This window comes from Delphinapterus leucas, chromosome 10 (assembly GCF_059928025.1).
Source record: "Delphinapterus leucas isolate spDelLeu-1000000601 "Yukka" chromosome 10, BTC_Dleu_Yukka2, whole genome shotgun sequence".
Classification (NCBI taxonomy): domain Eukaryota; kingdom Metazoa; phylum Chordata; class Mammalia; order Artiodactyla; family Monodontidae; genus Delphinapterus; species Delphinapterus leucas.
In genome coordinates this window covers 64,734,558-64,761,442 of record NC_143138.1, presented here as the reverse complement: position 1 = coordinate 64,761,442, position 26,885 = coordinate 64,734,558, and the positions used below count along the sequence as shown (strand labels likewise).

The window sequence follows — 26,885 nt, the reverse complement described above, 5'->3', positions numbered from 1 at the left end:
GCGAATCAACTGTGCAATGAACGCTCGGGGTTTGTTAGCCCGGCAGCTTTAGCCGGTGTCTGCTGCCCTCTGGTGGAAATGCTTGGGATTACCCAAGCCTGCTTTCAGCTTTGCTTCTCTACTTTTGCCTGCAGTCTGTGGGTTTTGCAGGTTCACCTACAACTTGGGGGTATAAAAACTGTTTTGTCACAGACGGTGGAGGTGTCAGGCACTTGGAGGAAACAGTTCATCAGCTTAGAGACAGGATGGCAAGGGGAAGCTATGATGTAGATGCAGCAGTGGCTGGAGCAGGGCTGGGGCAGGGCCATGTGGTGTTCTCCAGCAGCAATGGTCAGCAGCATCCAGAAGCAGGGAGGTGCGGCTGGAGGATGCACCCAGGTCGAAGAGCTGTACAGCAGGTGCTGTAGAGAGGAGAGCAAGATGAAGACACTGAGGGTGATTGACAGAGAGCTCTGAAGTCCAGGGCACAGTCCCTGATGGGGAGGGAAGGGAATGCCGCTGGGAAGGCCCAGCTAATGGAAAGAAAATGGACACGTTGAAGACCCGTAGGTCAAAACGGATCTGGAGATCTGGTGGAGTGAGGGTGTGAGAAGGCTGGACAAAGAGGGAGTGGCGCGAGCCATGGAGCCACTGGAAGCATTGCTGATGTTGGAACCCAGGGGCCTGCACTCCGGCTGCTGCTGCAACTCTCTACCACCGCCGCAGCCCACAGTCACCTGCCGCTGCTGCTGTCATAAGAGTCACCAGCAGCAGGAAAAAACGGCTTCTTCCAGTTGGCAAAACAGTCTGGAGGATGTAGTTTTCAGGCTTCCAGCCCTTTCCATACAGAGGAGGGCGCTGCAGCCCAGGGGCCGTACCAGCTTCTTAACTGCCATGTAAAACCCCCTTCTTCCTTTTGTTCTTCCAGTTCCTTCCAACACCCTTTGACCCAATTTCCTGCATCAGATCGTTCTGTCTTGGAATTTTCTGTATTTGCATTGGTCTGTGCAACAGGTGCATACACTATGACTAAGGGCAAATCCAGGTATTTGAGGACCTGAGGCTTATTCAATGGGGGAAAGTAATTCCCTTTAAGAAAAGGAATACAGGGACTTCCCTGGTGGTCCAGTTGTTAAGAATCCACCTTCCAATGCAGGTGACACGGGTTCGAGCCCTGGTCAGGGAACTAAGATCCCACGTGCCACGGGGCAGCTAAGCCCGTGCATCACAGCTACTGAGTCCGCGAGCCCACGTGCCACAACTAGAGAGAAGCCCATATGCTGCAACGAAAGATCCCACGTGCCGCAACTAGGACCTGACACAGCCAAAAATAAATAAATAAATATTAAAAAAAAAAAAAAGAATATCACCAATTTGCAAACCCCTAAAAAAAAAAAAAGAAAGAAAAAGAATACAACATTATGAATGAAAAATGAGCTTATTAGCTTTATGGTAAATTCACTTTACATCCCCAACATACCCTAGGTAAACTTGCACATGTGTACCAAGAGACATGGTTGAGTATGTTCACAAGGGTCTTCATTGTAATAGAAAAAGCTGTAACTAACCCGTCACTATTGATAGGAAAATGGATAAATACATGAAGAGCTAATATTTTACATTAAAATGATACCGATTCTCCTCAAACTCGATCTAAAGATTCAATACAATATGGATCAAATTACAGCAAGTTTAAACGAAACATGCCACTTCTAAAAGTGATCTGGGGAATTTCCTGGCGGTCCAGTGGTTAGGACTCTGAGCTTCCACTGCCAGTGTTCCTGGTTCGATCCCTGATTGGGGAACTAAGATCCCTGCAAGCTGCACAGCCAAAACTAAATGAAATGAAATGAAAAAAAATAGGTGATCTGTGTCCCTTACTTCACACAAACACAAAAATCAATTAAAGATGGATTAAAGGCTTAAATGTGAAAAGAAAAACTTCACAACTTTTAGAGAAAATCTTCTATATCCTTATGACCTTTGGGGTAAGGAACACTTTCTTAAAGAGCTCATACAATAAAAGACAATTCTGCTAAATTTTGGGTCATCAAAAGATAATCCATAGACTTCCATTCCCATCCAAGTTAGAGTAAAAAAGACTAGATTTACCTTCTTGCTTAAAACAACGACCCCCCCCAAAAAAAGATGAAATATACAAATATATGAAACAACAACTTTAAAGACATTGGACATCAAGTAACAAAGGACAGTGATCCATGGGAAAAGGGAAAATAACAAGATGAACCCTCTGATTGTCCAAGCCCACTGCCTTGAGTTTCCACACAGGGAGGAGGAACTGAGGTGTAATTATCCCGGAGCTGAAAAGATGGAGCTGAGGGTCTGGAGAGACCAAGGCTGCCAGAGTTCATAGACATCAGAAGAGTACCAGAGAGGAGAGAGTTTCACAGAGAGAGAACCTAGAGATCTGCAGAGGGTCATCCTTCAGTATTCAGCATGTGAGGAAACTACCAGGGCTGGGGAAAGAAGCATCAAAAAGAATAAGAGGACTGCACAAACTAGGAATAGAAGGGAACTTCCTCAATCCAAACAAGGGCATCAATGATAAACCCACAATTGGCATCAAACTCAGTGGTGAAAGATTGGATGCTTTTCCACTAAAAGCAGGAACAAAACAAGGATGTCTGCCCTCGCCACTCCTATTCCGCATTGAATTGGAAGATCTACTTAGGGCAATTTGGCAATAAAATAAATATGAGGCATGCAGATTGGAAAGAAAGAAGTAAAATTATCTCTCTTTGCAGATGACAAGATCTTATATGTAGACAATCCTAAGGAATCTACTAAAAAACTACTCGAGCAGATAAGTTCAGCAAGGTTTCAGAATACAAGATGAATATACACAATAAACTGTATTTTTATACACTTGCAATGAACAACCTGAAAAATAAAATTAAGAAAAAGTTTCTATTTGCAATTGCATAAAAAAGAATAAAATACATAGGAATAAATTAAACAAAAGTGCAAACCTTATACTCTGAAATCTGCAACACATTGTTGAAGGAAATGAAAGAAGATCTAAATAAATGTAAAAATATCCAATGTTCATGAATTGAAAAACTTAACATTGTTAAGATGGAAGTACTCTTCACATTCACCTACAGATTCAATATAATCCCTATCAGAATCCCAGGTGACAGGGACTCTTACCTCACATCATATACAAAAATTAACTCAAAATGGATCAATGACTTAACTGTAAGAGCTAAAACTACAGAATTCTTAGAAGACAACATAAGGGTAAATCTTCATGACCTTGGATTTGGCAATGGATTCTTAGAAATGACACCAAAAGCACAAGCAAACAAACAAAACAGTAAATAAATTGGACTTCATCAAAACTATTGGGTTGGCCAAAAAGTTACTTCCGTTTTTAAGTAAAAATAAAAGACATTTTTCATTTTCACCAAGGACTTTATTGAACAACGTTTTGTTCTACTACCTTCTGCCATTTTTCAGGCAACTTCATAATTCATCTTCCCAAAACTTTTTATCTTTTTAAGCAAAGGACTGTTCCAGGTGCCTTTTACAGTCTTCCAGGGAATTGAAATTTTTTCTATTAAGAGAATTTTGTAAAGACAGAAATAAATGGAAACCCAAAGGTGCAATGTCTGGTGAATACGGCAGATGAATCAGAACTTCCCTGCCAAGCTGTAACAGTTTTTGCCTGGTCATCAGAGAAACATGCGGTCTTGCACTATCCTGATGGAAGATTATGCGTTTTCTGTTGACTAATTCCGGATGCTGTTCATCGAGTGCTGCTTTCAGTTGGTCTAACTGGGAGCAATACTTGTTGGAATTAATCGTTTGGTTTTCTGGAAGGAGCTCATAATAGAGGACTCCCTTCCATCCCACCACATACACAGCATCACCTTCTTTGGATAAAGACCGACCTTTGGTGTAGTTGGTGGTGGTTCATTTTGCTTGCCCCACGATCTCTTCCATTCCACACGATTGTACAGTATCCACTTTTCATCACCCATCACAATTTGTTTTAAAAATGGAACGTTTTTAAAGCAGAGAATTACGTGTGGAAATATGGTCAAGAAGGTGTTTTTTTTTTCACTTGACTTATGTGGAACCAAAACATCAAAGTGATGAACATAACCAAGCTGGTGCAAATGATTTTCAGCGCTTGACTTGGACATTTTGAGTATGTCGGCTATCTCCCACTTGGTGTAATGTTTTGTGTGTGTGTGTGTGTGTGTGATACGCAGGCCTCTCACTGTTGTGGCCTCTCCCGTTGCGGAGCACAGGCTCCGGACACGCAGGCTCAGCGGCCATGGCTCACGGGCCCAGCCGCATCTGCGGCATGTGGGATTCTACCGGACCAGGGCACGAACCCGTGGCCCCTGCACCGGCAGGCGGACTCTCAACCACTGCACCACCAGGGAAGCCCCCGTGTGGTTTTGTTTTAAATGGTGTGAGTACAGTTTCCCTGTTGAAATTGACTGCTTGAAGGTCCGCCCTGTCTTGAATTCTTTTGATTACCTCCCCGAGGATCTTTCTTGGGGGCAGGTGTCATTTACAGCCCTGCAGGCTTTGTGAATATTAAGTGCCCATAAGCAGCGGGGTTAAAGTTGTTATGGGAAACCGCCACAAGGCAGCAGCATTTCCTCCTGCCCAACTCTGGTTACTAAGGTACGGGGGCCTTAGGGCTAGTCCTGTTCCTGGGTTGTGAATTAGAGTGGAATGTGCCAGAAGAAACACCCAAGAACTTGTGTTCCTTTTCTCATTCCCCCTTACCCTCCCACCCCCTCCCCAGACAAATCCCAACCTCTGTCAAACCACTATGCTGAGGGTGCTGTCGTATATAGGTGGGGCGCCTCTAAAGAAAGAGGCTGCGCGTAGGAACCCCACCACCAGGAGACGTGCAGACCGGGTGACATTTCAAAGTTCTTCCAGCCCAGAGGTCCATCATTCTTTGGGTGCACTAGGCTTGGTTGAGGTGTAGGAGGGCCCACCAGAATCCAGAGACTGTGGTCCATCCAGAGGGGACCTGTCACTACAAGTCCAACGGGGGCTGCTTTGCTACCACATCCTTCCCAGCTCCCTCAGCCCCAGGACAGTCCAGCCTTGTGACCCAAGTCTGTTCAAGCTTTAGGGATGTGACACCAGCCCCAGTCACCGAGCTCTGATTGGAATAGAATAGGAATTTCTTTCTCTTTTTTAAAAATAATTTTTATTTTCTGTTGACATATAGTTGATTTACAATTATGTCATGTTGTTGTAGGTCTATGGCAATGTGATTCAGTTGTATATATTCATGTATCTGTTATTTTTCGGATTCTTTTTATGTAGGTTATTACTGAGTGTTGAGTAGAGCTCCCTCTGGTGTACAGTAGGTCATCTTTGCCTATCTGTTTTGTATGTATTAGTGTGTATGTTAATCCTAACCTTCTTATTTAATCCTCTCACTGCGCTTTTTCCGTTTGGTAACCCTAAGTTTTTCTCCTTGTGTGATTCTGCTTCTGTTTTATAAATTAGTTCATTTGCATCAATTTTTCACTTCTACCTATAAGTGATATCATATGATATTTTTCTTTTTCTGATTTTACTTTGTATGGTCATCTCTCTGTTTGTCTATGTTCCTACCAATGGCATTATTTCATTCTTTTTATGGCTGAGCAATAGGATTAAATTCTATGGTTCGCCATGTTAATATGTCTTAGTATATATAGGGTGGCCTAACTCACGTGTGGCTATATTATTGGTATGAAGCGGCACTCATTTTCTGGGAAAGGGGATATTTCGGTTTTGTCTTAGAAAATGTTCATGTTCTGTGGTCAACATTATGATGGAGTTGTGTAGTTTTGTCTTTATCCATCACAATGAGGCTGATGTTGTTTTGTGAAACTGTTCACACTTGACAGGAAAACATGGAGACCTAGCTTTGAGTGTCAGGGCAGCCCCTGGATGCCCCTGCCTGCTTTCCTCTTTCTCACATAGCAGTAATCGTGAAACATCCACTCTTGGCTGGAGGATCTAAGTGATTTTGACACATAGAGACAGGAGCCTCCATTTCCAGCCTAGATGCAGAGCTTCAGATAAGTGACTACATTCCACATCTATCTATTTTTTTTAAAATAAATTTATTTATTTATATTTTATTTTTGGCTGCATTGGGTCTTCATTGCCATGCACGGGCTTCTCATTGCAGTGGTTTCTCTTGTTGCGGAGCATGGGCTCTAGGCACACAGGCTTCAGTAGTTTTGGTTCGCAGGCCCTAGAGCGCAGGCTCAGTAGTTGTGGTGCACCGTCTTAGTTGCTCCGAGGCATGTGGGACCTTCCTGGACCAGGGCTCGAACCCTGTCCCCTGCATTGGTCTCAACCACTGCGCCACCAGGGAAGGCCCACATCTATCTTATTCTTCTCATTTCCATGGAAACCCTGGGCTACTTTGCAGTACAGGCCACATTTTGACTTTTTCTTTAGACAGCTGTGCTCTGATGTGAACCCATCAAAGCACTGCTTCATTTAAATTTCCCCTGAACCCAGATCCTCATACAACTTTCTCCTGTGCTTGTTGATAGGCCCGTGGGCTCCACTTGTTTGCTATCTCCCTCACTGTAATGATCAAATAAACTTGACTTCTTCGAATTACACGTTTATCCCTGGGGATGTGAGGTTGATTGGGCTAAAAGAAAACTATACATGGTATACTAGATATAAATGGTATGGAAAAAAAATAAAAGCGGGGGAAAGGATAAGAGGTGCTGGGGAAGGGGCTGTTGCGATTTAAATAGGATGCTTACGAAACACCTCGGTGATACAGTGACATCTGAGCAAAGATCTGAAAGAAGTGGGGGATTTTTTGAACGGTTGAGTATCTAGGAAAAGAGCAGCAGAGGAAGGGTAAACAGTTAGTGCAAAAGCCCCGAGGAAGAGCTTGCAGAGCGTGTTTCAACCACACTTAGTCAGTGACCCTACGTTGACAACCTCTTTAATTCCGAAACCTACCCCCACTCCATCGTTACTCCCTTATCCTGCTTTTTCATTTTTCCACAAAACGTTTCAATATATCATTCCGTGTTCATTATGTTTGTTTTCTGCTCTGCGCGAGGGAGGGCATCTTCGCCAGTCTGGGTCGCCGATACAGCTCGAGCTTCTAGCAGTGTTTGGCACGCCGCAGGAGCTCGACAGGCCGTACTGTCCGGAGGCCCCGGGCCGGGGAGAGAGAGCGGTCAAGGTAAGGAGGAAGAGACCGGTCTCCTGGGGCCTCGGTGGGGGGAAGCCCCTGCTGAGGACCCGCAAGTAAGGAGGCCCACCTCCCAGCGCCCCGGTCCCCCGGCCGGATGCGCATCCCCGCGCGTGCGCCGGGTGCGGCCCGGGTCAAGGCGCCCGCCTGATTGGCTGCGGCCGGCGCCTAGAAGCGGCGTTGCGCGTGCGCGCTCCTTCCGCGCGGTCTTGTGGCATGGGTTTTGCTCTTCAGCTTCCGCTGTCTCCGCGGCAGCCCCATCTTCCCGTCTAGGGTGCTCGTTCCCGTTGCTCGGAATGTTCCCGGAACTCAATAACCTTCTCAACACCACCCCTGACCAGACGGAGCAGGTAAGAGATTGCACGGTCGGGAAGGGGGCGCGTCCTGGGAGCGTGGCGGAAGACCGTACGGGAAGCGCACGCGGACCCGTGAGAAATAACGCGACGTCCGGGGACCCCGGGGCGCCTGGGAGTTGTAGTCCAAAGAGGCCCCGCCCGGGGCTGGCCTGGACATTTGGGCTTGTGGGAGGTGGGCATCTGGCGCCTTCTCAAAGGTCGTGCGTGCCCTTGAAAGTCCATAGGAAGCATGTCCGACGTTTGGATTGGCTTAAGTTCACAGACGTGTACCGGACGATCCCTTTGCGTGTTCAGTGTGGTGGGAGTTCCGGCGCCCCAAAAGAGGCTGCCTGAGAGGAGAGGAGAGGAGAGTTCGACTCTCCACCCATCACGTGGGACCAGCTTCTTAACCACCCTGAGCCTCCCTCTGGCTCGGGAGCGCTCGGCAGGTCGCAGTGAATGCTGCTGCTCCTCTTCCTCCTCGTGTTCTCGAATAGTGCTCTTTGAAGCTGCTCTCAGCCAACGTTGGGTTGTAGGAGTCCACCTTTGACACCACAGGCTCGCTACACTTGTTTTCTTCTCCCTCCTTCTCACACTCTAGGGCATTTCGAAAATTTCCACGCTTTCGCCCAAGGGTTACCTCCCCTAGGAATATACCTGACTTATTTCATAGCTGTTGTCTTTCTGATGAAATGGTAAGCTCTTCCAGAAAGACAAGACACTAAGTGTGTAAAGCCTTTTTATGACTCCCTAATGCCTGGCAAATAGTATTCAGTGGATACTTGTGCATCATAATTGCCCAGCAGTTCTTCTCTGCCCAAGCCTCCAGATGGCGCTGGTTACCTTGCCAGTTACTACTAGCACCTCCAAAGTCCAAGCCCAAGGCCACAGGGAATGGAGGATAGAAGTGGGCGCCAGGAAATAACAGATGGCGCTAGGGTTAACCCTCAAGTTCTGCTAGTGTGATCTTTCATAGTTTATAAGTGAAAAAAATCACAACAGCACAGAGACGACCTTCCCTGCCACTGAGAAGGAGCTAGGGGTGGCTGGAGCAGGGCAGCCAGGCCCTGCAGAGACCATTGTTAGAGGTCTTTCCAGGGCTCTCCACGATCAGAGCTCTGCCTGAAGCAGTTTCCAGGGCCTTTGGGAGGAGGACTTTGATACTGGAAGTCTCTGTCAACAACTACTTCTTCACTCTCCCCTACTTAGGGGACAGAATTGGAAGCAGGATTAGAAATAGGGAAGAAGCTGGATCAGATGACTTTTTAGAAGACCCCTTAAAATCTTGGCAGTCAGTAATTTTTGTTGGATTCCATGATAAAAGCTTCCTTTGTTCAGGATTTAATTCTCTCCAAGACTGTTGAGGAAGAGAAGGGATTCTGTTCTTTATTGCCTTGGGAATTATGAGGTTGAGATATGCTTGCCCATAATGAGTGACTTAATACCAATCATTTTAATTATTGGTTTTTCCATAATTTTGACTTATTTTCTTCTTTTTGTGGTTAAATACACACACACACACACACACACACACATGCAGAGTCTCCAGGTGTAGAAATTTAGGGGTGGACACAACCGACTAGATTTTGACACTCAGCTGACCTCTTTCCTGGGAGTCTAATTCATCTTTTTGTGTTCTTCTTAACTTTTAGGGGAAACTGACTCTACTCTGTGATGCCAAGACAGATGGCAGTTTCCTTGTGCACCACTTTCTCTCCTTCTATCTCAAAGGTATGGACTGTAGAAAAAGAAAACCCAAGGCAAAAAAAAAAAAAAGCCTGATTCAGGAAGCAATAGGAATCGTATTAACTAGCGAGGGCTTTGGTGTTCGGGCAGCCAGATGTCTGTTTATCAGGTAACTGATTACTGGATCATCTGGTTCCATCTCCTACTCTGCCAGAGAGTGGCATGTGCTCCCTGTATCCAGTCCCGCCTTCCACTTCTCCACGTCTTGCATAGGCACTGCCTCCCTGAGGTCCTTGTGTGGCCTTCTCATTTAGTTGCTCCTTGGTCCTTGTCTATTTTGAAGTCTCTAGGCACTTGACCCATTAACACTTTGCCCTGGCAGTAGATGCTTCCTAAAGAACACAGGGAAGAAAACAGCATGGCCACTGCAATTCACATACAGAAATTGATTAGAAGAAGAAAACAGCCAAATGAAAAAAAGACTTATTGATTCTCCTTGAGTCCCCACTGAGCCAGGCCAGGAAACACGGTAGACCTTTGGCACTCTTAATTGTAATAATTTACAGCTTTGAAAGTTATCTTCCTTTCCAGATGATGTTATTGTCAGCTTATAAAGACCAAGAGAATCTACAGATAAATTATTAGAATTAATTATGTTCATAAGGTAGCTAGAGCTTCTTTGTGCTCCCCTTGTCTCCTCTTGGGTATAAGACTAGTTTAAAAAATCCATTGTATTTCTGTACACCAACAAGCAATTAGAAAAATATAATTTTTTAAAAACCACTTTTTTCAGTGGAACAAATTAAGATTCCTAGTAATACCTCTCACAGAGGAAGTACATCTCAGAATCAATGAAATAAGGTATAATTATTAAATACGAAAATAAGTACATCTTAGAATCAAATTGGGTATGTCAGGTTGCAAGGCCTCGGTTCTCTAGATCTGCCTCATTGCTTTTGTTTCCAGAGGTATGACGTATACGAGACTGATTGTAAGTAGAGACTTTATTAAAAATCAGTTTATTTTATTTTATTTTCCAGCTAATTGTAAAGTCTGCTTTGTGGCACTCATCCAGTCCTTCAGTCACTACAATATCGTGGGACAGAAGCTGGTAAATATTTTAGAACTCCCTGATGGGATCCCTGAGTGAGTGTGTGTGCCAGGCATGTGTGAGTGTGCTGGGCTTCCCTGTTTGAGTTGTGGAGGCTGGGCTTCCCTGTTTGGGTTGTGGAGAATTTAGCAAGGGAGGGACTAAGGAAATCATGGAATCCTGAACCCCTTCTCTGAAGGGCTAAGGCAGCATCTCTACGTGTTTTGTTAATTTATAAAGTTTGTAGAACCAGATCTGGTGTGTGTTTTTAAAAAATATTTATTTATTTATTTGGTTGCACTGGGCCTTAGTTTCGGCAGGCGGGCTCCTTAGTTGTGGCATGTGACTCTTAGTTGCGGCAAGCATGTGGGATCTAGTTCCCTGACCAGGGATCGAACCCGGGCCCCCTGCATTGGGAGCACGGAGTTTTATCCACTACCCCACGAGGCAAGTCCCAGATCTGTTGTTAATTAATCAAACCCTTCTCTGTTGAGTCTGGACCAGTTAAGGTTTTCTCCTTCTCGGTGTGAGCTTTAATCTTGTTCCTAGTGAGTGAGAGATCACAGCTTGGTCTGCTGCCAAGTTGAGTGCCTCCCACTGTGTCTCCCTAAGTCTAGGGCTTAGGACCCAAATGTGGGGAGAGGCAGGCGCTTTTATCATGTGCCCCTTACCTCATCTTGGTTTGCCCCTCATCTCATTAGATGCAGCCAAGCAAGAATAAGATGGCCCAGAGGCTGATGAACCTCCTGGCCTGGTTTGGCCCATTACTTGTGACCTGTGACCTGGTGAATTTACTGGGTTGTTATTGTAGTGTGTTATTTTGTTTGTTTGTTTTTTTAAAGTCCTGCTAGGATTTTTTTTTTAATTAAATTTATTTTTTGGCTGCGTTGGGTTTTTGTTGCTGTGCGCGGGCTTTCTCTAGTTGCGGCGAGCAAGTGCTACTCTTCATTGCAGTGCGCGGGCTTCTCATTGCGGTGGCTTCTTTTTGTTGCAGAGCATGGGCTCTAGGTGCGCGGGTTTCAGTAGTTGTGGCACGCAGGCTCAGTAGTTGTGGTGCACGGGCTTAGTTGCTCTGCGGCATGTGGGATCTTCCCGGACCAGGGCTCGAACCTGTGTCCCCTGCATTGGCAGGCAGATTCTTAACCACTGCACCACCAGGGAAGTCCCTTGTAGTGTGTTTTTGCTGTTTGTTTTGATTAGGTCAGCCTCAGAGAGGGAGGGAACCAGGCCACCCATCAGCAGTGATCTTTGAAGTGTCCGTCATACTATTGGGCCACATCACTGCCTCTTCTCTGATGGGGAGAAAACAATGAGAGAGTGAGAGAAGGGTAAGCTCTTTCTCATCCTTTACAGGGAAGTGAGAAGTTCCTGTGTCAGAGGTCAGATCATGAGCTCAGGTAGCACTGTCATGTCACGAACATGTATTGCATTCCAGGTCTGTGAGGCATGTCTGTGGCCCTAACATCAGTTTTTATAGATGAGAAAGTTGTGTATTCTCATATCCAGTTTGGCTGCTTTTTCTGTTACCTTGGAATCATCAACACGGCAGGAATGACACGCACAGCACTGGGTGTGCAAAGTACTAGAGCGTGAGCTTCAATCCTCTTGGGGTATTATTGTTCTTACATCAGGCGAATGGTAATGAGTGAGAGCAAAGGTGATGATCAGGAATCCTTCTCTCTGTCAGGGTGGCTACTGTTGCTAATGGTGTTACATGTAGTGAACTCTGGTGTATGAATGAGTGATTGAGGCCTGGTCTAGGGGCATGATGAGTCTGAGGAGTTCCATGTCACCTGTTTCTGCACAGACAGAACGGTGGGTTGCACATTTAGATGGTGTCACCATCTCTGGGTGTTTGTTGAAATGCACATTCTTGGGCCCTGCCCCCAAGGCTTCTGGTTCTGGAGATCTGGAGTGGGGCTCGGGTCTGCATTTTAATCAGGTATCTCAAGAGATTCTTAATTGCGTGTTTCATGAAGACCTATATTTAAGAAGTGCTGGTCTAGAGCAGGGGTTGACCAACCACAGCCTGCACCCCCTGTTTTTTGTAGATAAAGTTTTATTAGAACACAGCCAGCCCCATTTGATCGTAAATGGTCTATGGCTGCTCTTGCTCTACGGTAGCAGAGTTGAGTAGTTGCGGCAGAGAATGTCATCCTGCCACCGTCTTTACTGTTATTATTTACTTACTGTATTTTTGTTTGGAATATTTGAATTTTATTTATTTTTTTATACAGCAGGTTCTTACTAGTTATTTTTTTTTATTTTTATTTTTTAGCAGTACACGGGCCTCTCACTGTTGTGGCCTCTCCCACTGTGGAGCACAGGCTCCGGACGCGCAGGCTCAGCGGCCATGGCTCACGGGTCGGGCCGCTCCGCGGCATGTGGGATCCTCCTGGATCGGGGCACAAACCCGTGTCCCCTGCATCGGCAGGCGGACTCCCAACCACTGCGCCACCAGGGAAGCCCAAGTTATCTATTTTATACATATTAGTGTATACATGTCAATCCCAATCTTCCAATTCATCCCACCACCACCTCCCCACTTACTGTTTTTAAAATTTTGTAACTACATGCCCTTAAAAAAGAAACTTTATATTACTATTATAAATTAAAAACCAGTACTGGGTAATCATAAAAATAAGTATATAAGCAAAAGAAAGTATATTTAAAAAAATGTGACAGGTAAATGTAAATGCACATCTGAAAGCAGAACGGGGATTGTGTGTTGGGAACACCCAGGGGATGCAAGACATGGGCTCCTCCGGAGGGTGGACAGGCACACGTCTGCAGGGTTCAGAACGTGTCTGGAGCCCTCTCGTGTGCTGGAGTCTAGCCTCTCTGATGGGTCCCGCGCAAGGTGCAGGAACTCATTCCCTTCTCCATCGGGTGTAGGGTGTCAGCCTGACCACAGCGCGGGAATGCGGGCAGCTCGTGTTCCTCGAGGGTCTCAAGTCTGCAGTGGACGTCTTCTTTCGGCCTCAGGAGGAGCCACACCCCCTGCAGTTCCTCAGGTCAGTCAGCCCACGACCCAGCCCAGAGCACACCTGGCAGTAGGCCCAGCCGAGGGTTGCTGTGTGATTCCTTCTCCTCAGTGTATGGGAGGGCAGAGCTGGCTTCAGGAGTCAGATACCTCCCTGGTGTCACAGCATTATCGGAAGGTCCTTGGCTCTGACCATGGACCAGAGGGTGTGTGGCTGTCCCTGAAGCGATAGAAAGCATTATTTGCTGGACATGTGGCAGAGCAGTGTGCTTTTCTGGTTTTTCCAACCCTGGCTCAGAGCCCTAGCACACACCTCTGTTCTGTTCTTGGCTTGATACGGGGTCAGCAAACTACGGGCCATGGGCCAGCTACCTGGTTTGGTAAATAAAGTTTTGTTGGAATAGCCACACTTGTTTGTTCACGTATTGTCCCTGGCTGTCTGGCACTACAGCAGCAGAGGTGAGAGTTGAGACAGGGACCGTATGACCCACAAGCCTAAAATAGTTACTGTTGGCCCTTTAAGAAAAAGTTTGTTGCCTGCAGGTTGGTGTTCCTGCTTCTTGTCTTTTATGAGCATCAGTCACAGACGTAGCAGATGCCGCACCTGGCTGCTGTGCTTCCTCCACCCCAGGGAGTCTGTACGGGACCTCTCCCCGCTCTGCCCTCCCTCAGACTCAGCCTTACACAGTGGCCGGGCTCAGTGTGGAGTCAGAAGGCCACATGTCCTGACTCTGTGTGTGTGGCCTGGGGCACAGCCCTTCACATCTCTGAACCTGGGTGTCTTTGTCTGAATGCGTGGGCCTGGTTTACACCTGAGCCCAGGTTATAGGGCACTGTTGTCCCTGCTGTCAGTGGGGCTCAGCCCTGGAGTGTGGGGCAGTGGGGCTAGTGCTTGGGCCCCGGGCCCCGAGCTATTGCTGGGAGACAACTGCTGTAGTCACTGGGGAGATGGAGGTAGCAGGACCATGTGTGTCAGAAACAGGTCGGACCTGGTACGCACACGAGCACACTGGTAGCCCTTAGACTGCTGCCCTAACCCCCAGGACACCTGAACCGTTGCTTAACTTTCATACCCAATTGTGACCTCCTGGGAAGGCCTCTCCTGCCCAGTCTCAATGAGTCTTTCAGATGCCTTATGCTCTTGGATTGAGAGGCTGTATGAGCCTCGGGGGCTGTTTATTTCTGTGTCCGCCAGTTTTTAGCACAGTGCTTTGTACCTAGTAGGCCTCAGGGAATATTTGAACTGAAGTAAGTGTACTCACGTGTGCATGCTGCCTTTTCTTTCCAGCCAGATCCTGAGCCCCTTGGTGCCAAGGACTGGAATCCAGTTCCTTCCCTCCCCCTAACCCTTTCCTGTGGTGCTGCGCAGTCTCATAAACACTTGTAGAGCACGTGAACTCTCTGGTAACTTTTGCCCTGTGTCCTAGGGAGGCCAACTCTGGGAACCTGCAGCCGCTGTATGAGTTTGTACAGGAGGCCCTGAAGCCGATGGACAGTGGGGAGGCTGCCTGGAGGTGCCCGGTGCTGCTGGTGGACGACCTCAGTGTGCTGCTAAGCCTGGGCGTGGGGGCAGTGGCGGTGCTGGACTTCATCCACTACTGCAGAGCCACCGTGTGCCGGGAATGGAAGGTAATCACGGGCCTGCTCCCTGTGCTCCTGCCTGTGACCCATACGGGCCGACAGGCCCAGGCCTCACTTGCGTGCAGTGATCTTTTCTGTTTAATTGCTTGGGGCTTTGGCTTTACCCTGGCAGGCCCAGGAACCTTTCAGTCAATGCACCTTGCTCTCCACTACCTGCCATTGATGAAAAATAAGGCCCTGAAAACTAAAAGGATGCCCGGCACTGTCTTTAACGGGGCTGGTCATTTGCGGTACTGAGGCTGTCCCCGCTCTGCCACGCGCTGTCATATCGCTCTGAGTGTGTTTTGAAGGTTGGCTGAGATAATGGGTGTAAAACTGCTTTAAAAATTGTGAGGTGAAAAAAAAAAAATTGTGAGGTGAAGGGACCTCCCTGGCGGTCCAGTGGTTAAAACTCTGTGCTTCCACTGCAGGGGCACGGGTTCGATCCCTGGTCGGGGAACTAAGATCCTGCATGCTGCAAGGTGCAGCCAAAAAAACCCCTAAAAAACCAATATGAAAATTGTGAGGTGCAATACAGGGATAGGGTGTAACCTTCATTGTCAAGTGGTGAGGCAAAAATAGAAATTCTGCCATACTAGAGATTTTAACAAAATAGGAACAGCTGTGGTGCCCATCTCCCAGGAACCAGACTTGAAGAGTTAAGTGAGGGGAAGCTTGTAGCACGGCAGCTCAGCGTGTGGCCCACAGGGCCAGGCTGGGTGCAGAGCAGTGGGGAGGGGGTAAATGGGTTGGCCAGGGGTGTGTGGATCCAGCAGTGCATGTTGCTCACCTCCTGCGTGTGAGGTCCTGCCTGGAAGCTGGGGTCAGGGGACCTTCTGAGGCCGTCCTGGCTACAGTCACAGGGCCAGGTGCCAGGGTGATGGGGAGAGAAGGGAAGGAGGAGGAAATGTATGGGGCTTGGAGGACACAGTTCACTGGGGCTTGTGGAGAGAGTGAAGCGGTCAGAGTCAGCTGCTGCAGCTCAGCCTGCTCTGTGGCCCACTACCAACCTCTTTTTGTAAAAATACTTCTTTTAGTTGAAAAAGTAGAACTTGGGAATAGTTCAGTAAAGAAAAAAAGAAGATATAAACAGTATAAAGGCTATTTTAGCCAAAAGTAACTGTCTCTTTTCCTCCGTTGTATATCCTTCCAGAGAGTCTATGCAGTCATGAACACGTTTGTATGTACACTTGTTTCCCTGTATTTTTCTTCACATTATTGGTAACCTACCATTCGCACGGTTTGGCACTTCTTTTCCTTTACTAACACACAGTATGTTTTGCTCTCCATTGCCCCGAAACAGAGCACACAGATCTGCTTTATTCTCTTTAACGATTGGACACTCCTCCTTGCTTGTGGATGAACTGAGCTGGAAGTACCGGCTGGATGTGCTGGTGAGACTCTCCAGCAGATGGTTGCAGCTACGGTCCTGGAGTCCAGGCACGGGTGCTTCCCACAAAGCGGATGCTACAGCTGGGAGGCCGATCTGTGAGAGGGATGCAGGGCAGTGGAGGCTCTGAGAGCCCAGCACACCCTGGTCCCGGCGTCCCTTCCCATCGGTCTCCATCATGGTCTCTGTTGCAGGGAAATGTAGTGGCCCTTGTGCATGACAGTGGAGATGCCGAGGACGAGGAGAATGACATCCTGCTGAATGGCCTTGGTCACCAGAGCCACCTGATACTGCGGGCTGAAGGCCTGGCCACCGGCTTCTGCAAGGACGTGCATGGGCAGGTGCGCAGGGACTGGGGCTCACTGGGAGCTGCTCGCTTCCCGAGTCTAGGCTGCCCGTGGGATAGTGTCCGGCTGTGGGGTGGTCTGGTTGGGGCGTGCCCTCAGGTGGAAGGGAAGCCTCAGAAGCGTGTGAATGCAGGTCAGAGTCCGCCCCAGGTGGTGCTTGGCCCCATGCACCAAGGCAGGTTTTCCATGGTAGTCCATTTGCAGCCAAAGGGGAGCTCCTGAAGAGAAGATGGCTGTCTACAGGGGAAGGCCGTAAACAGCGGAATTCCTCTGCAGGACCACAGCAGGCTTTGTATATTCAGGCCAACACCGTTCCTTTTAAAATAGAGACTTGGGACTTCCCTGGTGGCGCAGTGGTTAGGAATCTGCCTGCCAATGCAGGGGACGTGGGTTTGAGCCCTGGTCCGGGAAGATTCCACAGGCCGCGGAGCAACTAAGCCCGCGTGCCACAACTACTGAGCCTGCGCTCTATAGAGCCCGCGAGCCACAACTACTGAGCCCATGTGCCAGAACTACTGAAGCCTGTGCACCTAGAGCCTGTGCTCCGCAATAAGAGAAGCCACCACAATGAGAAGCCCGCGCACCGCAACTAGAGTAGCCCTGCTTGCTGCAACTAGAGAAAGCCTGCGTGCAACAATGAAGACCCAACGCAGCCAAAAAAAATTTTTTTTAATAAAAATATAATAAAATAGAGACTTGGGGAGGCCATTCCCCTGGCTGGCGTTGCTGCCCCCACTGCTGCCTCTGCCTGGGATGTTTGGAGTACTTAGGTGGAAGCTGAGTCCTGCCCTGGGAGGCAGGTCAGGTTCTCCCCATGCTCAGGGGCTGCCGTGGTTCTCTGCCTTCTGAAACTTCTCTTTTGGGATCACCCCAAAGCCTTTACCACCTCTTCCAGGTTAACTTCATGTTGACCACTTTTGACCCTTTAAGGGTGGGTGGGCGTTTTGGCCCAGAGTCGTTCAGAGTCGGGTGTCGAAAACAAAGCACAGGCCCAGAGATGCTGTGCTGGTGGTGCGGCCCAGGCATAGCCTGAGGAGAAGCTTCTGCCGGCAGCTTATGGCTCTGAAGCCAGTCAGCCCCCCAGAGCTTTCTAGTCACTAGAGACAAATGTCCAGTCTTCCTGAGCCTCGGAATTGAGTGTACACATTCTGTTGTGTTGATTTTCAAAATTCATCTAGCCAAAAAGTAAAAAACCGTGCACACAGAAAAGACCAAAGGGAAATGCACAAAAATATTTTAATGGTTCCTCTCTGGATGGGTTTTTTTCTCCCTTTTACTTTTCTTTGTCTCTCATGTTTTCTGTAGTGAGCAAATATTACTATTGTAATGGAGGGGAAACATTTATTTTTAGGTGTCTGGTAATAAGCTTTGTTTTGGAAGTCGGTCCCATTACTGCATGGTGCATGACCTCAATTGAAGGTCACCGATGAGGCAGGAAGGGTTCACAATGGAGCAGGTATTTGGGGATGCCTTTCCTCTTTCACTCTTCTCTTTGTCACTTAGCTGAGGATCCTGTGGAGGAGACCATCAGAGCCCACAGCCCAGCGAGATCGGAGCCTCACTTACCAGTACAAGATACAGGACAAGAATGTGTCCTTTTTTGCCAAAGGAATGTCTCCTGCTGTTCTGTGACCTGATTTAGGGGCAGCTGAAGCTACCTTGGACTATTTTTAGTTGTGAAAGATAAAGCAACTGAGCAGAAATGGATCTTTACACGTTTGTTGTGGACTGGCAGTTCCACTGTGACCCAGGGGTGGTGGAATGGTGCTGTGATGGTTTGCCTTTGTTCCCCTGGGCCCTGTTTAGAAAACACATGAAGAAGCTGCAGCCCTGCCTCAGCTGAGATGCTGCATGTTGAACTGGGTGAAATGGGTCCTCTGGAGCCTTCCTCGTAAACACGCTTTAGCCCCAACTGCCCATTTTTGGTTGTGGTGCCTTTCAGAGCCAGGATGGGTGTGGAGGCAGTCCTGGATGGCAGGTGTCCAAAGTGACAACCAGGATATTCGTGGCTGGCACAAAGTGAGTTCCCACCTCATGGCTTCCTGTGGATTGTCTCATTTAATTTTCACCTTCATCCTGAAAAAGTATTTTCTTCTTCAGTCCAGTCAGGAAATAGGCTTCGAGAGGTTTGGAAGCACGCTCAAAGCTGTAGAGCCTGCTGCCAGTAACGGAGGCCTGACTGAAGTCCACGCTTGCTGACTGACCCTCATGGAAACCAGAGGCAGGCTCCTGCCCAGTTCACAAGTTGGCTCTCCTTGTTTCTGTTGTAGCTGAGCACCTGGCCCATATGCTAAGGAGACCAAGCCATCGCGGGCCCGGCACCCTGGCCTTGGCCACACAAGGCCCCATGTAGGGCGCAGGTGTGCATGGCCTTGGTGAGGGGGGGAAGGAATGTTATTGCTGCCAGGTAGGCTAGGACCTTGGGGAAGAGCCAGTGCCTCCCTCACCTGTGAAGACTGAAGGCGGTGAGCTCTTCCCCAGCATCCTGTAGATGCCACTTGCCACACTCAGCCCTTCAGTCAAGGTCACCTCTGAGTATTCTCTTAGAATGGGTACATTTTATTGTATGTACATTATACCACAAAGAATCTGATTTTAAAAATAAATAAAATGGGAAAATAACACTGCTTTGCAGGGACTAAGGAAGTTTCATATCCATTGTTTAATTTTAACTTTTTTTAAACATTTTTTAGTCTTTGCAAAAGGGAGCAATTTATCACCCCGCTCCTCAAGTCATACTAACTAGTGTGTTAGTTTTCCCATTGAAACAGTAGCTGCTTTTCTTCTCAAAATACTGCAGACTTGATAGAATATTTTAAAATTGAGTGTAACTTAAAAGAAAGTAGTCATGAAAGAATCCAGTGATTCTTTTATTAATACGATGGTATTTATACAGCTTCCCATGAGCTGCAGTTCTGAATGGGTAAGGCACCACGAAACATTTTTTGCATGATATGCTATTATATTTCTTCACTTGATTTATAAATGTTTTCATTAAATTTTCAATGTTTAATGGCTACTTGGCATTTTTTGGTGTCATTATATTCTAATTTGCTGAGGTATTCTCTGGGCATGTCGGGTTCTGATTTTTATAATTATAAATTATGCTCTTATGAATTTTACATCTATACCTGTTTGGGGATGGGGGTAAGTATTTGTTTCTTTAGAACATTCATTCATTCAACAAATACTGAGCACCTTCTGAGAGTATGACAGTGACAAAATAGGTCCCTGCCCTTGAAGAGCTGATGTTCTAGTAGAGGAGACAGAGACAGTCAACAGAATTGAGAATTAAGAGACATAGAGTTAGACCATGATAAGTGCTCTAAATAAAGCAGGGGGGAGGCCTACAACGGGTGAGGAATGATAACATTTTTAGAGCCTACTCCCTGAAGTGGAATTTCTGAATGAAAGCATGGACTGACCCTCCCATGTCATCAAGTTGTTCTTCAGGATGATGGCGCCAGTTAACAGTGCTCTATAAGTTTCTTCCACCAACATTGAGTTAATGACTAGGATATGATTTTCTCTGTTTTCCCATATGTATAGAGTCCATTCCTCACCCTTAATTATTTATCAGTTAAAATCTGGTGTCAACCTTATTTTTTATTCTTTGAAATATTCTGTTTTATTTTATTTATTTATTTATTTTTTAAATTACTTTTTGGCTGTGTTGGGTCTTCGTTGCTGCACGGAGGCTTTCTCTAGTTGCGACGAGCGGGGGCTACTCTTCGCTGCGGTACGTGGGCTTCTCATTGTGGTGGCTTCTCTTTGTTACGGAGCATGGTCTCTAGGCACGTGGGCTTCAGTAGTTGCGGCACGTGGGCTCAGTAGTTGTGGCTCTCGGGCTCTAGAGCGCCGGCTCAGTAGTTATGGCGCACGGGCTTAGTTGCTCCGCGGCATGTGGGATCTTCCCGGACCAGGGCTTGAACCTGTGTCCCCTGCATTGGCAGGCGGATTCTTAACAACTGTGCCACCAGGGAAGTTCTTCTTTGTAATATTTTGGAAAGTAAGATTTTATCATTGTATTTGTTAGTGTATATTTTTCTACATTCTGGTTTTTAAAAACTAACCTTCAGAAACATTTTTTAAATATTCAGATATATTCAGATATATTCATTAATCCAAGAAATATTTGTAGAACACCTATTTTATATAAGGGGTTATTAAGATAAAGACATCTGCTGCACTCTAACGGGCATAGAAAATAGGAACTTAATGTGATGCAGTGGAGAAGGTGATGAGGGCCATAAAAATAATTCAAGTTGGAGGTCCAGTGGTTAAGACTCAGTGCTTTCACTGCAGGGGGTGCAGATTCGATCCCTGGTCAGGGAACTAAGATTCCGCATGGTGTGGCAAAAAAAAAAAAAAAAAATTTCGGGGAGGTACTGGTGGTGAGATGAATTGAGAGATTGGGATTGACATATATACACCAATATGTATAAAATAGATAACAAATAAGAACCTGCTGTATAAAAAAATAAAATAAAATTCAAAAACAATTTCAAGTAATGGGGGGGCTGATAGGTTGATGGTCATAGGAAAGAGGGAAAGAGTGATTATTTCCCCTCACTTTTTTTTTTGAATTGAGGGAGCTGAGAGTTGGGGAAGAATTTATGGAGGCTGTACTATTTGAACAGGATCTTGGAATGTTCTATTTTGTCTCTGATGGTATCTTAGTTCTTCAGGATTCAGAAATGTATATTTCTTCCTCAGTGGTATGAAGGTGCTATTCTTTGTTGTTTCTTCTTCAACTTTAATTTTAAAAATATGCCTAAAATTTTGACTTGTTTAGAATTTGTTACAGTATTATAATTTGTTTGCATGCTGATAACTAAATAGCCAACAGTATTTACTAAAAAGTAATGTTCTTTTCTCTTTATGTAGTTCTGATTTATTTATGTGTAAAGTTCGTAAAATGAACCCTCTGAAGTTTGTCTTTAGTAGTTATTGAAAGGTTAGTGTATGTCTGTATCAAGAGTCTTCATTAAAAGGATATTGTGCCCACTTATTTATCCAGATGAAATTCACCACCTCTTATCAAGCTCTAAAATATTCTTCAGGACTTTTCTCTCTCATTTTTTTTCCTTCTCTCTCATTTTAAAAATTGTGTTATTTAAATAAATAATTCTATTTAAAAAATAATGAAGAAATTAAGGTGGTACCCTCTTATTAAATGCTTTTTGATATTGGAAAAGTATCTGATTTTGTTGATCTTTCCTTGGTGCCTTTGATAGAGCAGTGCAGTTGACTTTTTTAAATTTATAACTTATCATACAGTTTTTCTAAACTACTTCTAATAATTTTTTTGAGATTCTTGAATTTTTTAGATATTTTTTCTTTTTTTCCTTTTTGTGGGTATTGTTAATATCTGCAAATAATGATACCAACCTCACTTAATTTTACCTTAAATAACTTGAGTCAGCATTTCAAAATTTGTTAAATAAGAGTGGTGTGAAGGTATTTGTTGTCTAATTTTCTGTTTTTAAGGGAATAGAAAGCATTTTATATAGTAATACTTTTTTTTGCAGTACGCGGGCTTCTCACTGCCGTGGCCTCTCCCGCTGCGGAGCACAGGCTCCGGACGCGCAGGCTCAGCGGCCACGGCCCACGGGCCCAGCCGCTCCGCGGCATGTGGGATCCTCCCAGACCGGGGCACAAACACGTGTCCCCTGCATCGGCAGGCATACTCCCAACCACTGTGCCACCAGGGAAGCCCTATATAGTAATTCTTAATTTTTAAAAATATATATTATCAGGTCAGTTTAAAAAATAACCTTGGAAAGGTAAAGAAGGAAGAAATGTTCCTCATCAATTTCCTGTCCCACTTTTAAAAAGTTTAACCAGTAATCGTTGTATTCTGTAGACTTTCTCAGCCTCATTGAGGTAAGGCACTGTTTTTCCTGTGAATGTGGTGAGCATGGTAACACTTCTGTCTCTGTTGTATAAGCCTTGAATTCCTCTTATGGTCTTATCTTACTGGTATTTGTTATATTTTCTGTAACCTGCTGTTTGCTATAACCTTGATAAGATTTTAAAATATTTACTATTGAGATTTATTTCTTGTGATATTATACCTTTTATATTTGTGAATGAAGATGACCTATAATTTTTTGTTTACCTGTGTTAGTCTGCTCAGGTTTGAGCATTAGAGCAATATATGCCTCATAAGCCATGTTGAGGAACTTGCTGCCTTTTATATCCTTTGTAATTCTTAGTGCTTTTTATTCCAACTTAGGTCTTGCATTGGTCAAGGTCAGGTAACTTTTTGGAGGTAATTTACAATTTTTTCTTTGGTATTGATTTTTATCATTACTTTTTTTGTTGTATCAGTTTTAGTACTGTTTATTTCTGAAATAGTTATCCATTCTCTTTGTTCTTCTGAAAAAGTATTTGTAAACCAGATATACAATAAGAGACTTGTATCCAGAATATATAAAGAACTCTTACAATTCAATAAGATGACAAATAATCCAGTTAAAAGATGGATAAAAGGTTTGAATAGACATCTCACTAAAGCAGGGATAGGAATAGCCAACATGCACATAAAAAGATGCTCAACATCATTAGCCATTAGGGGAATACAAATTAAAACCACCATAAGGACTTCCTTGGTGGCACACTGGTTAAGAATCCGCCTGCAAGTGCAGGGGACATGGGTTCGAGCCCTGGTCCAGAAAGATCCCACATGCTGTGCAGCAACTAAGCCCGTGTGCCACAACTACTGAAGGCTGCATGTCTAGAGCCCGTGCTCCACAACAAGAGAAGCCACCACAGTGAGAAATGAGAGGCCCATTCACTGCAACAAAGAGCAGCCCCCACTCGCCACAACTAGAGAAAGCCCGCGTGAAGCAATGAAGACCCAACGCAGCCAAAAATAAATAAATAAATAAATATTTTAAAAAATCACCATGAGATACCACTACATAAGCACTAAAATGGGTATATAAAAAAAAACAGGGGACTTCCCTGGTGGCAAAGTGGTCAAGAATCCGTCTGCCAGTGCAGGGGACATGGGTTCGATCCCTGGTCCAGGAAGATCCCACATGCCATGGAGCAACTAAGCCCGTGCGTACAACTACTGAGCCTGCGCTCTGGAGCCTGCGAGCCACAACTACTGAAGCCCGTGTGCCTAGAGCCCGTGCTCTGCAACAAGAGAAGCCTGCACACCGCAACGAAGAGTAGCCCCCCCCCTCATCCCAACTAGAGAAAGCCCGCGCACAGCAACAAAGACCCAACGCAGCCAAAAATAAATAAATGTATTTTAAAAAAACAAATAAAAACCTGACAATTACGAGTGTTAGCAAGGATAAGGAGAAATTGGAACCCTCATACATTGCAGGTGGGAACGTTAAGTGGTGCAGCCACTTTGGAAAACAGTTTGGCAGTTTCTTGAAAATGTTAAATGTAGATTTACTATGTGATCCAGCCATTCTCTTCCTAAGTATTTACCCAAGAGAAATGAATACATACATCCACATAAAAACTCATTTTTTTTGAATTTTATTTATTTTTTATACAGCAGGTTGTTATTAGTTATCAATTTTATACATATTAGTGTATACATGTCAATCCCAATCTCCCAATTCATCCCACCACCACCACCGCCACCATTTCCCCCCTTGGTGTCCATACGTTTGTCCTCTACATCTGTGTCTCTATTTCTGCCCTGCAAACCGGTTCATCTGTACCATTTTTCTAGGTTCCACATATATGCGTTAATATACGATATTTGTTTTTCTCTTTCTGATTTACTTCGCTCTGTATGACAGTCTCTAGATCCATCCACGTCTCTACAAATGACCCAATTTTGTTCCTTTTAATGGCTGAGTAATATTCCATTGTATATATGTACCACATCGTCTTTATCCATTCCTCTGTCATTGGGCATTTAGGTTGCTTCCATGACCCAGCTATTGTAAATAGTGCTGCAGTGAACATTGGGGTGCATGTGTCTTATTTTATTTTATTTATTTATTTATTTATTTATTTATTTATTTATGGCTGTGTTGGGTCTTCGTTGCTGCATGTGGGCTTTCTCTAGTTGCAGCGAATGAGGGCTACTCTTCATTGCTGTGTGCGGGCTTCTCATTGCGGTGGCTTCTCTTGTTGTGGAGCAGGGGCTCTAGGCATGCGGGCTTCAGTAGTTGTGGCACACAGGCTCAGTAGTTGTGGCTCTCGGGCTCTAGAGTGCAGGCTCAGTAGTTGTGGCACACAGGCTTAGTTGCTCCGCAGCATGTGGGATCTTCCCAGACCAGGGCTCGAACCCATGTCCCCTCCATTGGCAGGCGGATTCTTAACCACTGCACCACCAGGGAAGTCCCTACATGTGTCTTTTTGAATTATGGTATTCTCTGGGTATATGCCCAGTAGTGGGATTGCTGGGTCATATGGTAATTCTATTTTTAGTCTTTTAAGGAACCTCCATACTGTTCTCCATAGTGGCTATATCAACTTACATTTCCACCAACAGTGCAAGAGGGTTCCCTTTTCTCCATACTCTCTCCAGCATTTGTTGTTTGTAGATTTTCTGATGATGTCCATTCTAACTGGTGTGAGGTGATACCTCATTATAGTTTTGATTTGCATTTCTCTAATAATTAGTGATGTTGAGCAGCTTTCCATGTGCTTCTTGGCCATCTGTATGTCTTCTTTGGAGAAATGTCTATTTAAGTATTCTGCCCACTTTTGGATTGGATTTTTTTTTTAAATATTGAGCTGCATAAACTGTTTATATATTTTGGAGATTAATCCTTTGTCCATTGATTTGTTTGCAATATTTTCTCCCATTCTGAATGTTGTGTTTTCAACTGGTTTGTGGTTTCCTTTGCTGTGCAAAAGCTTTTAAGTTTCATTAGGTCACATTTGTTTACTTTTATTTTTATTTCCATTACTCTAGGACGTAGATCAAAAAAAATCTTGCTGTGATTTATGTCAAAGAGTGTTCTTCCTATGTTTTCCTCTAAGAGTTTTATAGTGTCTGGTCTTATATTTAGGTTTCTAATCCATTTTGAATTTATTTTGGTGTGTGATGTTAGGGAGTGTTCTAATTTCATTCTTTTACATGTAGCTGTCCAGTTTTCCCAGCACCACTTATTGAAGAGACTGTTTTTTCTCCATTGTATATCCTTACCTCCTTTGTCATAGATTAGTTGACCATAGGTGCGTGGGTTTATCTCTGGGCTTTCTATCGTGTTCCATTGACCTATATTTCTGTTTTTGTGTCAGTACCATACTGTCTTGATTACTGTAGCTTTCTAGTATAGTGTGAAGTCAGGGAGTCTGATTCCTCCAGGTCCGTTTTTTTCCATCAAGATTGCTTTGGCTATCTGGGGTCTTTTGTGTCTCCATACAAATTTTAAGATTTTTGTTCTAGTTCTGTAAAAAATGCCACTGGTAATTTGATAGGGATTGCATTGAATCTGCAATTGCTTTAGGTAGTAAAGTCATTTTCACAGTATTGATTCTTCCAATCCAAGAACATGGTATATTTCTCCTTTAGTTTGTATCATCTTTTTTTTTTTTGGCGCCGGGTACGTGGGCCTCTCACTGTTGTGGCCTCTCCCATCGCAGAGCACAGGCTTCGGACGCACAGGCTCAGCGGCCATGGCTCACGCGCCCAGCCGCTCCGCGGCATGTGGGATCTTCCCGGACCGGGGCACGAACCTGCGTCCCCTGCATTGGCAGGCAGACTCTCAACCACTGCGCCACCAGGGAAGCCCAGTTTGTATCATCTTTGATTTCTTTTATCAGTGTCTTATAGTTTTCTGAGTACAGGTCTTTTACCTCCTTAGGTAGGTTTATTCCTAGGTATTTTATTCTTTTTGTGTAATGGTGAATAGGATTGTTTCCTTAATTTCTCCTTCTGATCTTTTGTTGTTAGTGTATAGGGACGCAAGAGATTTCTGTGCATTAATTTTGTATCCTGCAACTTTACCGAATTCATTGATTAGCTCTAGTAGTTTTCTGGTGACATCTTTAGGATTCTGTATGTACAGTATCATGTCATCTGCAAACAGTGACAGTTTTACTTCTTCTTTTCAAATTTGTATTCCTTTTATTTCCTTTTCTTCTCTGATTGCCATGGCTAGGACTTCCAAAACTATGTTGAATAATAGTGGCGAGAGTGACATCCTTGTCTTGTTCCTGATCTTAGAGGAAATGCTTTCAGTTTTTCACCATTGAGAATGATGTTTGCTGTGGGTTTGTCATATATGGCCTTTATTATGTTGAAGA

The 26,885-nt window shown here is 45.2% G+C and overlaps 1 protein-coding gene across 4 annotated transcripts; it reads left to right on the top strand.

Annotated features, from left to right (window-relative positions):
• The first annotated feature begins 4,951 nt into the window (after positions 1–4,951).
• Positions 4,952–22,988, top strand: ELP6 (elongator acetyltransferase complex subunit 6). Of its 4 annotated transcripts, XR_002644448.3 has the most exons (8): positions 5,641–7,548; positions 9,186–9,264; positions 10,260–10,330; positions 13,205–13,323; positions 14,720–14,921; positions 16,497–16,643; positions 18,153–18,668; positions 18,750–22,988. XR_002644448.3 is itself a non-coding variant. In XM_089918103.1 (7 exons), exons 1-6 carry the CDS (start codon positions 7,039–7,041, stop codon positions 16,273–16,275), a joined length of 1,041 nt encoding a protein of 346 aa, XP_089774229.1. In that variant the 5' UTR covers positions 4,952–7,038; the 3' UTR covers positions 16,276–16,306; positions 16,497–16,610. The 4 variants fall into 4 exon arrangements, 3 of the variants coding, with proteins under 3 accessions (XP_089774229.1, XP_089774228.1, XP_022429000.3); XM_089918103.1 differs by lacking the exons at positions 18,153–18,668; positions 18,750–22,988 and adding an exon at positions 16,216–16,306 and having other exon boundaries at positions 4,952–7,548; positions 16,497–16,610; XM_022573292.3 differs by having other exon boundaries at positions 18,153–22,988.
• Positions 22,989–26,885: the final 3,897 nt, after the last annotated feature.

What these genes read in the sequence shown, in the direction of transcription:
- ELP6 (XM_022573292.3), top strand. Translation starts at nt 7,039, where the DNA reads ATGTTTGTTTTCTGCTCTGCGCGAGGGAGGGCATCTTCGCCAGTCTGG. An exon ending in CCCCTGACCAGACGGAGCAG is followed by an intron (nt 7,549 to 9,185) that starts GTAAGAGATTGC and finishes CTTAACTTTTAG; the next exon opens with GGGAAACTGACTCTACTCTG. An exon ending in TCTCTCCTTCTATCTCAAAG is followed by an intron (nt 9,265 to 10,259) that starts GTATGGACTGTA and finishes TTTATTTTCCAG; the next exon opens with CTAATTGTAAAGTCTGCTTT.